Below are 14,188 nucleotides of genomic sequence, written 5' to 3'. Positions count from 1 at the left end.
CTTACGTGCACCTCAGTTATTCTATCTAGTACGTGCTACCTCTACAAGCATAAGTACCGGTAACTCTATCCAACAAACAATAATTATTTCAAGGATAATAGAAAAATGGAGGAAAATTGATTTCTTGGGGAGTATGTTTTGATCTTTAGGATTTTTTTTTTTAGAGAGGATTGATGAAAAATGGGTATAAAGTGCTTAAAATAGGTTTAATTCCTTGTTTTTGACGAATTTGGGGGCTTGAGATTTGACAAAATTGCCCTTTTAAATTTTTGATCGGAACTTGAAAAAAAGAAATTCCCGATTTGACATGCACCGTGATGCGCCACTATAGTGGTGGCTCACTGAAAATTGACTACTACGAATGGGAAAATCAGCGTGACGCGAAGCTATCATGGTATGCTACTGAAATGCCATTTTGGCCATCACCGCGATGCACCATCATCCCGGTGAGCCACTGGAAATTGACAATTAAGAAATAGGGATTCAACGCAATACAAGCTTATCACGGAGGTCCACTAAAATCGGATAATATCTATTTTAGCATCCACCGCGGCACGGTGACTATTCAAATGTCACACTGCTTTAACGCCATAACTTCTCAACCGAGTATAGGATTTAGGCAAAATTGAAATCGTTTGTAAGCTAATTCAATTTTCTACACACTGGAGGGTCTAGAACTGAGAAATTCCATATGTATCAAAGTTTATTCATTTTTGTAGATAACCCCTTGACATTTTAGAGGCCAAATTAAGCTAGAAAATAGTACGGGCCGTTACAGAAAAAAAACACTTCTGAAAAAGCACTGTAGATCAGTTTTCCTCAAGATATACATGGCAGAAAATCATTATTCTTTGATAACAATCTATATAGACAAATTCTCATTTGTTCAATTGATATTGTGCTTTCAACTATCATGGACGGATTAAACAAAAATTTCAATACATTTTCATAATGAAATATCTGGAAATATGTTAATCCTGCTAAGAAGTTTCCCCTAGTTTATTACAAATTGTAAATGCTGGAGAAACAGATGCACTGGCATAGGAAAAGAAACATCCTTTAGGACACTAGCATTCATAAGTATATTATAAATTTTCCCTCCTAATCCAAGCATTAATATTTGAGATAGCAATCATATGTTTGATTCTTGACCTATTTATAAATGTTCTATCATTTTCTATAATACAGATCAGATAAATAGTTGAGTGGATGTTCCAAAATGATTCACACTAACACTCTCCTCCCTGGTTTTTGTTATTCTTTACATAATCAAAGAAGAAAAAGCTTTCTTGTGATTAGGATCAACCTTAAAATAACCCAAAATTGATTAAGTGAAATGAATTTAGATTACTGAAAATATGAAAGAGCTTTTGATTTTCTAATCTGAGATACTTCAGAACTTTCAAAATAGTATCAATGCAAAAAAAAAAAAGGAAGGGGTCATTATCTTAACCAATCCTGTTCTGGATTTCAATTACATTATACAAAATATTTGATAGTTAGCAGAATCTACCAAAAAGAAATGAGCAAGGAAAAGGGAAGAAAACAACATAAACAAGAATTGAATTGAATATAATAAGAAATTAGGATTTCCATCATATTGTCACACATGATCATATCTATAGTGTACAAAAAAATCTTAAACACATATAAACTGAACGTCTAATACAAGAAAGCATAAATGAATAAAAATTCCTCAAACCTCAATTGAGAAAAGATCGTATAACATTTACTTTTAATAGTGACTGAATAAAAGGCCTCAACAGTTTAGACACATTTTAGAGAGCTATGGCAATGAAGGTATCTAAGCTCATTTCACTTAGATTAGTAACCTGCAAGTCAACCTGCACACCTTTGAATTCCCTCCTGAATCTGTCTTTGGAGCTTGCATACAACATCTTGCTTCTTACCCTTCCTGTTTCTGGTGACCTATATCCTCAATTATTTGTCAAATCATATCAAACATGGCCGAAAATAATATAAAATTTGTAATTTGATAACTAATAGTGATAAAAAGATTTACAAAATGCAGCATTCTATGTGAAAGTACACACATATGCAACAAGAACAGAAGTTTTTGAAAAGTCATAGATTCACTAAAAGATGATACATACAATCTTGAAAATGTGTCATGAATGTTGAAACTATTATTTTTTGGCAGAGACTTAAATATTTGTTAAGTAGTTTGCAAATGAAATAAATAATCTGAGAAAAAATCATAGAAACAATTCTCTCATCCCCACTTAGCTTTTTTCTCCGATATAGGAATTCTAAAAATTTCCATTCTTACTAACCTTTTTGCCTAGCATCTTTTCGATATATTGAATTATCATACCTAATCTAAGATAGGGTGATGCCACCAGCAAAAACTATAAAACAAAAAAAATAATAGTAGGAGGGACGGAAGAAGGGCACCAAACAATGAAGAAGATCTTGCTCTTCTGGACATTGTCATTAGTAGTGAAATCATAGTCAAAAATAGCATAGCGGCATTCATTGGGAGGCAAGTTGTTAGCAAGATCTTCATGTGTCTCTTGATTTCCACCAACCTGCTCAACAACAACTTGCTGACCATCAATCTTGAACACTATATATCTATGGTTAACACAACATGTATCTTTGTACTTATAAACTTGTATCTTTTGTAATAGGACTTTCAATAAAATTTAAACAACACTAGACACATTTCCAAGCATTAACAGTAACTCACAGATACAAGTTAACACAACATGTATCAATGTACTTATAAACTTGTGTCTATTATAAGATGATTTTTAATAAAATTTAAAAACCACTAGATACATATCAAAGCATTAATAATAACTCACGGATACAAGTTAACATAACATGTATCTATGTATATACAAACTTGTATCTTTTATTATATTAGTTTCAATAACACATAAAAAAAACACTAAATACATATAAAATTGGCAACAAAGAACTAGATAAACAATGAATTTCTAAACGTATAATCCAAGTTAAAATATGTATCTCATCCTAATATTCAACAGATCATAACATGCAATTACCTTAGGAAACTCATCTATGGAAATTGCTTTGAAAAATCTTCTTCTTTGGAGGAAGCTTTACTTGCAGAAATATTGGATCCTCTGTTCTTAGAACCACTTTCTTTTATCTTGTCCTTCTTAGCATACTTTTGCCGCAATTTCTTCGTGGTTTGGGGATCTTTCCTATGCTTGGATCTATTTTCATCAAAACTAAGAAATTCATAGTCAAAACTTTCGGGAACGAAGTTTACAACTTCTTGATATTCTTTGATACTTTTTAATTGAGAAAAACCAAGACTAAAAGAAGGTTTCGAATCTCTATTCATAATGTTAATTCAAAACAATGAAGCCTAAAAAGGGATAATCGAAGAAATTGCTCAACCAAAACAATGAAATTTCACTTTGTAAACGAAGGCGCAAACTATTCTTTTTGAAAAAAATCGTAAAAAAGGATTAGAAGAAATTGAAGATGATTTTATGGGCAAAATTACCTTAATTCAATGTTTTGAATTAGATGGAGAAATTGGATAGAAATCGCAACTGAAATTATGGCGTACAGAGAGGAGAAATGGGCTAAATTTTTGTAAGGAATTGGCTTCTTAGTAGGGGGTTTTAACTTGTATCTCAACTTTACCAAAAAGTAGTAAATGTTGGCATTTGAGTAATATTTTAGAAGTGGAAGGATTTTTAGTAGTTTAGAAACTTAAGTTGTTTATTTAGGTAATTTTTTCCAAAAAAAAAAAAAAAATCCTCAATAGGATAAGTATAAGCAAAGGGCTAAACCTTATCTTATCCATCATAATAAGGTAACAGATCTCTATTAATTAACAAGCATGAACATAATAAAAACTAGTGAAAACTTAATATTCTAGGATTATTATAGAGTTTTTAATATAATCTACGGTGATACTACAAATGAGTATGCTTAAGCAATACAAGAATATGAGACCCAAGAAGAAAGTTGAGCCATGAATGCCAAACTTCTTTATGCAAATTTTTTATGAATTAAAAATGATAGATTGGCCATCCAAAATAACCTGAAATATGTTCCTTTTCAGTTTGTTTGGTGTGGAGGAAAATGTTTTTAATTTTCTCATGATTGGTTGGACAAAATTTTTTAAAAATATTTCTCTATTAAAACAAATTCCTTTAGGCTGAGGAAAATTACTTATATAATAAAGTAGGGAAAACAAGTTGTAGAAATGACATTTTCCGCTTACTGTATCCTCTCACCTACACAATGCTCCCAACTCCTACCTCTTGACATACTACCTCTTCCTTCCCCGAGTCCCACATCCTGTCCCCTCCCACATCTGTAGTTTTTATGAAGAATACATATAAATGCTCTTGAGGTAATAGTTTTTTGCTTAGTTATCGAACACAAGTAAATAAGTAAGAAATCAAACTTGTTTTCGAGTAAAACATTTTCTAGGGGAGAATACTTTTCTTCGTACCAAATATATCCTTTTCCATGTTCAAATTCTGTTAAACATCATTTGATAGTTTATCAGTTATTCTTTGATTTATTGGGTCTTCTGAAGCTATTAACACCATACGGCATCACTTTAATTTATCCGATGATTCTTGATTGGACGCAAATAAATTGTTTTTTGAAATTTAATTTTAAACAAGCCGTTAAAAGTATTGCTGGACAATAAAATTCTCGAGACCAGTAAATAAATAATGCTAGACAAGAAAATATTGCAACAATCAATTTATTGATTTCAATATGTGAGTGTTACAATCTCTATGAATCCCCTGATTTGCCTTTTCAATTATTAATTCAAGGGTTTAAAGCTTGATCTTGAATTTGAACATGATTTTACGGTCTTGAGGGATTTGATCTTGACTTGTTGTTGAATTCAAGGGCTTTTGAGCTTGCTCTTGAATATTGCGGTCTTGATCTTGAATCTTAATGAAATTGATTTGAATGTTTGAGCTTTGTAGGAAAATTGTGGCGTTTGATCCACGAGCTTTCTCTTGCTTCTTGTTAGAGTTCTGGGGGCTCCTTTTCTGAATTATGAGATCCCTATTTATAGTTGTGGAAAGGAAAGAGTCATGATGAAGATGAACTTCCTTTGACCAATAAGATTTAAGTGATATGGCACCTTTTATGGGCTTTGATTTCATTGGGCTTACTGCATCATTTTGACATGTGGCGTGGTCCTATTAACTTCTTCCCTTGACTTGACATTCCACATTTGGGTCTCAAGAATATGACTATATCTTAGGCTTAGCAAAGTGGGCTCATCATTTGTAGCCCAAATCAATGGGCTAGCCCAATAAAAATTGAACTCTAATTAAATTCATACATGTTTAGACTTAAATAATTAATTCAATTATATTAATCAACAATATTTATTCGGGACTAATATATTTTAAATTTAATACAATTTGAATTTCGTACGAATTTAATTTAATAATATTTTACTGTCCACAAAATCCCCCCTACTTCTAGTCTTGTTGAGATATCTAATCTTTCAGAGACTAGGCTTGAAGTAATAACTTATGATTTACTTGGGATCAATGATAATTCATATATAATTTTTCATGCTGGAATTAAATGATGTCGAAAAATAAAAATAAAATTGAACATTATCTTATTCTACAAATCTGACACCCATCATAATAATAAAAAAACAATTGTGATGCCATCATTTGTTCAGTTGATTGGAGGCCACTAATGCACATAAATTCAATTCCAAACGTATTGAATTAAATTTCATGTAGGAGTCATGCTACGGATTACCACCGCATCATATTTTCCAATCCTATTACACTTAGGATGTAGCCACCGGTTACTTTCTCTATAAATACATATGACCAGCTCCCAAAACTCCTAACTTGCTTTAGTTCTTGTTGATTGCTTGCCCAATAGTGATTGGAGTATTATTGGTGAGTTGTTTTTTTCTTAATTTTTTTGTTATTGCTTTTCTTTTTCCTTTTCTTTTCTTTGTAGGGTTTAAACAAATAGTAATATGCAATAATTGTTTGGCTTAATATGCAAAAGTTTAACTTCGCCTCCGTCACCTTAAGACCGAAAGACTTTACTTGAAGACAGTGATCATCGGCTTAAGGTACAAGGGTTTAGCATTGCCTTCATCACCTCAAGACCTAACCAATTTTGATTGAAGATGGTGGTTGTCGGCTTAAGGTGTGAGGGTTTAACTTTGCCTTTGTCACCTCAAGAATCGACCAATTCTTGAAGACAGTGGACATCGGCTTAAGGTATGAGGTTTTAACTTTGCCTTCGTCACCTCAAGACCCAACCAATATTGCTTGAAAACAATGGATGTTGGCTTAAGGTGCGAGGGTTTAACTTTGCCTTCGTTACCTCAAGACCCGACCAATTTTTCTTGAAGACGGGGGATGTTGGTTTAAGGTGCGAGGGTTTAACTTTGCCTTCGTTATCTCAAGAACCGACCAATTTTGTTTTAATATTCATGGTCTTCTTTAAGTATGGGCCCTTTCACCAATGCATTTATACAATGGTCTTCTCTAATCATGGACCTTTTACTGAGCCATTTATGTGATGGTCTACTCTAAGTAAGGGCCCTTTTCAATAGTCAACTTAAGGTACAAAGGGACAAATCTTGCCCGCTTTAAGGCATGAAAATTTCGATATCCTTTTAAGGATAAACCTGTGAGAGGCCATAGACAAATTTTGTCAATCTTAAGGTATGAAAATTTCGATATCCTTTAAGGATAAAACCATGAGAGGCCAGCTTAGGGTGCAAAGAGAAAAATCCTATCCATCATAAGGCATAGAAATTTTGATATCCTTTAAGGATAAGCTCGTTAGAGGTTAGCTTAAGGTGTAAAGAGACAAATCTTGTCCACCTTAAGGCATGAAAATTTCGATATTGTTTAAGGATAAACTCATGAGAGGCCATCTTAATGTGCAAAGGGATAAATTTTGTCCACCTTAAGGAATGGAAATTTCGATATCCTTTAAGGATAAACTCGTTAGAGGACAGCTTAAGGTGCAAAAGGAAAAATCTTATCCATCTGATGTCCTAAAAATTTTAATATCCTTTAAGGATAAACTCATTAGGGGCCAGCTTAAGGTGCAAAGGGACAAATCTTGTCCACCTTAAGACATGAAAATTTTGAGATTCTTTTGGTTGTAGGCTTGGAGAACTTTAGCATTCCAAATCTCATTGAAGAAACTCTTTTTCTTTTCAATGGGTTGCCCCCATTGAGTCACAAATATATGGAGTAAGTCCAAAACTTAATTGAGATGTATGTAGTCTTAAATTTCATATTGTAGATTAATCAGGAACATGTATTTTTTTGACACTCATGTAATTGAACTCAGAATAAAATTTCAAGCGCCTACGTACCTCAGTAAAGAAGATCAAGTCACAACGTAGTTTCGGGTGTTTTTGTTTGTGTGTGTGTCCTAACTTTTTCCTAGGCCGTCTCTTACGAGATTTTCAACCTAGAGGATTTTTCTTTTCTGGCCGTACACAGTTTATACTCTTGCAAGCCAGGAGTAGACATGCAGTTTATAATCATTCCTTAAGGAGTATGGCAACATCCGTCAAGGATAGTACTTCTTCAAGAACTTAGCATTGATTGGACCAATTTTTACTCTATCTGTATCGACAAGCTTGTAAGAACCATTTGAATATGCCACTTGTATGACATAAGGTCCATCCCACTTCTGGGTGAATTTTCCCCCAAGTAATAATAGGCCTTCTTATTGCAAGGACTTGATCTCCAACTTGGAAGAACCTCAAGCGAACTCTTTTGTTGAAAGAATGAGATAGACGGGCTTGGCAATATTTAAGATTTTGTTGAGACTCTAGTCTTTTCTTATTAATATCTTCTAACTCTGTAAGACGCAACTTAGCATTTTCTTCATCGGTGAGACCTTTTTGAATAGCCCTTCTTAAAGAAGGTATCGACGCTCAAGTGGTAGTACTATTTCAACTCCAAAAGTAAGTGAATATGGGGTTTCTTGCATTGGTGTACGGTAAGTTGTTCTATATGCCCATAAAGCTTCTTCCATTTGTTCTTGCCAGTCTCGCTTGGATTTGGAGACAACTTTCTTTAAAATATTGCATAGAGTCTTATTGAATGCTTTGGCTAGACCATTGCGGCAACATGGTATATTGAAGACTTGTGCTTCTTGAAACCAAGGAGATCACAAATTTTGTTCATTGGTTTGTTATCATATGACTTTTCATTGTCAGTTATTATGTAATGAGGTATTCTAAAGTGATAGATGATATTCACTTAGATAAAGTTTGCAACATTCTCCTTCTTTACTTTTTTGTTAGCAACAGCTTTAGCCCATTTTGAGAAGTAATCTATTGCGGCCAAGATGTATAAGTATCCACCAAAAGATTTTAGTAATGGACCAACAACATCCATTCCCCAAGCATTGAATGGCCAAGATGCTACAGTTAGGTGTAGTACTTCAGGAGGTTGATGAATGAAATTCACATGGAATTCACAAGCTTTGTATCTTCTAGCATAGTCCAAGTAATTTTTCACCATCATTGGCCAATAATATCCCTTTTTTTAATGTGAAAATAGAGCTTCGATCCAGACTGATGTGATCCACAAACTCCCGAGTGCACTTCTTACAAAGCTTGAATTTTTTCTTCCTCTCCCAAACACCATAAGAGTACTCCTTTAAATGATATTATGTATAGTGTGTCCCCATTGTAAAGTAAGTGAGGTGCACGACAATGGGTTTCAGTCCTTCTTCTTGGATTTTTCGGAAGTATCTTATAACATAAATAGTCCACGATTAGTTGTTGCCAATCTTCCTTTACAGCTTCAGACACGACAATGAGGTATTCAACTTTATTTTCTACATCTCTATCCTCATTCGATGGTGGTACTACCCATTCTTGGCGGTTATTAACTCACATCAGATTTGGAAGAGTTAAGGTTGAGGCCAAATCAGCCAGGGCATCAGCTTACTTATTTTTTCTCCTTGGCACATATTGAAGGGTTACCTCTCCAAGCTACCCCATTAATTTCTGTGCATAATAATGATATGGTTGTAGCTCAATCTTTCTTACTTCATAGCTTCCAAAAAACTGCTTGATCACCAATTGGGAGTCACCAAAGAGTTGTAATTATAGTTTTTTCATGTCAACTGCCATCTCAAGCCCAAATATTAACGCTTGATATTCAGAAACATTATTAGAGCAACAGTTCATTAGGGTAAATGAGTAGAGGATGACCTCTTATTGTGGAGTGACAAATACCACCCTGGCACCAGCTCCATCTCGATGTGTGGCACCATCAAAGTACATCTTCCTTGGGATCTGGCTTCAATAACCATTGTATCTTCACCAGGAAGTTCATCACTTGGTTCCCAATCATTAGGTATCGGGTGGTCTGCCAAAAAGTCATCTAATGTTTGTCCCTTAATGTCTTTTTAGGGAGTATACACAATCTCAAACTGTTGAAATTGAAGATACATTCTTGCAAGTCGGTCACTAAGGACTGGTTTTGACATTACAAATTTGATGGGATTCACCTTAGACACAAGAAGGACAGCATGAGCTTGAAAGTAGTGTTTCATCTTTTGAATTGAGAAGGCCAATTCCAAACACAATTTTTCGATTGGAGAATACTTTAGCTCATTTGATGTCATCATTCTACTCCGATAGTAAGGATATTTTTCTTTTCCTTCACTATTTTCATTAGCCAGTAGTGCTCTAACTAATCTCTCTTGTGCCGCGATGTAGAGTATCAACGGCTTCCCAGGTATAGGTGCCGCAAGAATTGGTAGCTTCATTAAGTATGGTTTGATACTCTCAAATGCATTACTACAAGCTTGGTCCCATTCGAAGGGAGTGTCCTTCTTCATGAGACGACTAAATGATTGACATTTTCCATCTAGGTTTGATATGAACCTCCTTAAATATGCTAGCCTTCATTGAAGACTTTTTAACTCATAAATATTTTGAGGCTCGAGCGTCTTCAAAATTGCATCGACCTTGGCTTGATCAATTTCAATTCTTGATGTCTCACAATGAAGCCAAGAAATTTTTTAGAAGTAACTCCAAAGGCACACTTCAATGGATTCATCCTAAGTTGTTATCTTCGAAGTAACTCGAACACCATTCTTAGGTCTTTCAAGTAGTCGTCTCTCTTTCTTAACTTCACCACTAGATTATCCATGTAGCATTCAACATTTTTATAGAGTAGACCATCAAAGATGTTTTGCATATCTCTTTGATAAATGGCGCCAGTGTTCTTCAAATCAAAAGACATCACCTTATAGCAATAAATATCTTTGTGTGTACGAAATGCAGTGAGTTATTCATCCTTTGGTACCATGCAAATTTGATTGTAGCCGGATGAGCCATCCATAAAGGACATTGCCTTATAACCAGTATTGGCATCAATCATTAATTTTGGTATGGGGATTGGAAAGTCATCGTTAGGGCAAGCGTTGTTGAGATCTCGAAAGTCGACAGAAACTCAAATTTGGCCGTTCTTCTTTCTACTGGAACAATACTTGAAATCCACGTGAGATATTTGACTTCGAAAATAAATCTAGCTTCAATAAGTTTGTTAACTTCATTTTCAATTAATGGAACTAAATCTGGCCTAAATCTCCTTTGGGGTTGCTTAACAGGATGAGCAGCACTCTTGATCTCCAATTGGTGGACTGCTAATTTTGGATCTAAACCAATCATTTCCTTATAGCTCCAAGAAAATACATCAATATATTCTTTTAGTATGTCCATATAAGTGATTTTCTCCTCCACTTCTAGGAATGCACTTAGGCAAGTTGATCTTGAGTCTTCATCAGTTCCAAGATTAACTTCATTCAAGGGATCTACTGTGGCCTTTACTCCTTATTCATGTTTCAATGAAGAATCTCCAGCATCTTCCTACTCTAAGGATTATTATCGCTGATGGATATATGACAACACCAGAAAGAATTTTCTATCTCTTCATGAATCGTCATTTTTGATGAGATAACTTTTTTTTTCTGGGTCGTAACATAATATGAGGAGCCAACACTCTCTTCATATTTCTCATTTTGCTTGATATAAAACCCAGTATGAGCCTTTTCTTTTATAACCTTGTTGCATTAAACTATTAGTTTCGTCTGCCACCTCATTCTAGAAGGTCAGACTTTGGAAATCCTTCTGGATCTTAGGCGAAGAGTGCATTATTGTACTTTGACAACTTCTCTAATGCTTGTTATTTCTCTTATTATTTAGATGACCAACCATTCAAACAAAGAAGTTCGTGAGGTTGATTCTCTAAGTCAATCAAATACAGAGGGTCTTTTATTAGCAGCAGCGAATTCTTCTTCCACTGTGATATAATTACTTACCGCTCTTCTTATGGAGGTGCCAATTGGTGATGGCTGTTTGTATCCTAGGCCTTCACGTGCTTGTCTAGTTTTACCCTTCAACGAAAATTTTCCCAACCTCAATGGCTCATTAGAATTGTATCCAACCCTTACAAATAGCTTATAAGCATTTGGGTTGAAGCCATCCTTCATATGTTTCATAGGGAGTGTCATATCTTATGGAGAATCTTGAGCCACTGGCTCTCCAAGTAGTATTGATGATGGATTTATTGCGTCAATACTCCTGATAGGTAAAGTTAGCCCTTTTATCACATTATCTTGGGAATCAGATGGGTGACCTTCCTCTTTCTTTACCTTTGATATGTATCGAAGAATAGGAGTTGCCTTTTTTCATAGGTGCAATGCTTTCTTATTCGAAGTGAAGAGGCACTTCTTGGTGGCAACTTTTTCGATAATCACCATGACCTTCTTAGATGCAAGATCATCATACTTGGTCCTGTTGACATCTTCAACCTTTTTTTTATTCATAACATAATTATTTAAGTAAAATTTTTCATTGGCAAAGTATGACTCAGCTTTAGTGAATGGTTGTCATTGGCAACTATCTTTCTTTCCACTACGCCTTTGAGGTACTTCAAGCATTGATAGTAAGAGAATGAGATAATTTTGTTCTCATGTACCCAAGGCCTACCAAGTTTATATGTTTTATAAAGTTTTGGCATCAATCACATGCATCAATGTATTTGATTGAATATCATTTGTACAAATCCCTAACTTGATAGCTCACATGGCCTTTTGGCCCCCTTGGTTAAAGCCCTAGATCATTATATGGCTTTTGGCCAATTCATCGGTAGTGATACCCAGTTATTTCATTATAAAAATAGGCAGGATATTAACTTCGGATCCCTCATCAATCAAGATTCTATTTATTCTTTTTCCTAGAACTTGACCTACCATGTACAAGGGACGATTGTGTAGGGTTCCTCCAAGAAGAAGGTCGCTATTTGTAAATATGATTATTGTATTACATACATGTGCCTCTTGGCTAACTGGATCCATAGGTTTTTCAAAAGATGGAGGAACCTCAACGTGTGGGTTTTCAACCTTTGCCCCCTCTTTGGCAGTATTAAAACAAGACGCCTTAAGGTTGACTTAAGCAGTCTTTGCAAGAAACCAACTTGGTAAGAATTCTTCCAAAGTTATCGGATACCGTGGTTTTTGGTGGTGAAGCTCTGTCACCCTTATCTTCTTTGGAAGTTCAACCAACTTTTGTTTCCTTGGTTTCTTCACCATTCTCCTTCTGGTTGGCTGCTCAAACATCTGTTTTCATAGACTTATCTTTTTGCGTCAGCACGTGGCCACCAGAGTCCAACCTTCATCATCGCCTTCATCAACTGAATGCCTGTCAAGCTCTAGTATTTTCTCATTATGCTCTTCAACACATATTTCCACTTGGTCGAGCGAGCCAAAAGTGATAGAGATTTGATGAGAACTGGTCATCTCATCATTGAAGAAGATCCTCTTCTCATTTTCCAGTTGCATGACTTTGTCTTTAAAGACAAAGAACTTTTTTAGTGGGTGACTCACAAGCGTATGATATTTATAATAATTAGGGTCATTGGTCTTTCTAGCTTCGTTGGGCTGCTTTATCTCTGGGATTTTAATGAGCTTATGCTCAATGAGTTCTTCAAAAATCTCGACAACATCAGAATCAAGGAAAGGATATTCCTTTTCTTGTATCTCCTTTAAAGTTTCTGATTTGGACATGATCCAAAAGTCGTTTTCACATTTGCTTCTTGTCTCACATTCATGGTGACCTTCATAGGAGACGAGTCAATATTTATAGATTTATTATTGTCATTTTTTGGTACAAACTAGTCCTATCTTTTGGGTTCCTTCTTATTTTTTCCCCTTCGTGGGTCATGGATAGGCTCTGCTCCCTTTCCAGCAAAAGACATGCTCAACTCTATATCATGAGCATGGGTAGCTAACTCTTCAAAGAATTTAGGCTTAATGCCTTGCAATATGTAGGAAGCTCCTAGTGAATTTCTTCGACGCACATCTCTATTACAGAAACTTTGTTGAGCTTGTCTTTACAGTTTAGGCTAGCATTTCTTCATCGATTGATGAAGTCAATGACTGGTTCATCCTTTCTTTTCCGAGTATTTGTAAGCTCTACCATTCTCATTGTATGGCTTGTTCTATAAAAGCGATTTAGGAACTCGTGCTCCAATTACTCCCAACTATCGCCGAAATTAGGCTCAAGGTCTGTATACTAATCAAAGGTGTTTCCCTTTAAGGAAAAAACAAACTATTTGAAAAAATAATCACTGTAAGTTCCAGCATTATTATATGTCTCAACAAAGTGTGGACATGCTATTTTAGGTTCCCTTTGCCCCCAAAATTGTTGAAATCTGGGTGGTTGATAGCCAGAAGGCATTTTGAGGCTATCTATCCTCGCAGTGTAGGGCTTGGCATACACAAGGAAAGAATTGGTGACAACATTATACTTGTCTTTAAGGGTCCCTTCAATGAATTCTTTCAATTGCTCAATCGGGATCATTCCTCAGAAGAAACTTGCACCTCTTTAGTTGGTGGTGTTTGTTTCCCAGGATGTTCTATCTCGTGAGACTTTGGAGATTTTCCAAGTGCATGGCTAGACTTTCCATCATTCAGGTCTTCCATCCTATCAACTTTCTTATCAATCTGAGCATTTTGATTCAGAACATATTTGGTCAGGCCCTCAATTGCCTTTGTCAGATTCATAAACTGCTCCTCCATGGATGAGGCATCAGTCACCATCGTTTGCATGATTACTAGAGACATTGGAGAGTAGCACAGATTGTCGCATGAGTTGATCTTCAAAGTGCTCAGCTTA

At 35.2% G+C, this 14,188-nt stretch overlaps 1 protein-coding gene across 1 annotated transcript; it reads right to left on the bottom strand.

The window, feature by feature from the left end:
* Window positions 1-1,778: 1,778 nt before the first annotated feature.
* Window positions 1,779-9,774, bottom strand: LOC107874470 (actin-depolymerizing factor-like). Its single transcript, XM_047414326.1, has 3 exons — window positions 9,514-9,774; window positions 2,416-2,639; window positions 1,779-1,929 (listed from the first exon to the last, which is right to left on the bottom strand). Exons 1-3 carry the CDS (start codon window positions 9,772-9,774, stop codon window positions 1,779-1,781), a joined length of 636 nt encoding a protein of 211 aa, XP_047270282.1.
* Between the last annotated feature and the right edge of the window lie 4,414 nt (window positions 9,775-14,188).

Source organism: Capsicum annuum, chromosome 6, assembly GCF_002878395.1.
Source record: "Capsicum annuum cultivar UCD-10X-F1 chromosome 6, UCD10Xv1.1, whole genome shotgun sequence".
Taxonomy (NCBI): Eukaryota; Viridiplantae; Streptophyta; class Magnoliopsida; order Solanales; family Solanaceae; genus Capsicum; species Capsicum annuum.
This window is presented reverse-complemented; position numbering and strand designations above follow the sequence as displayed.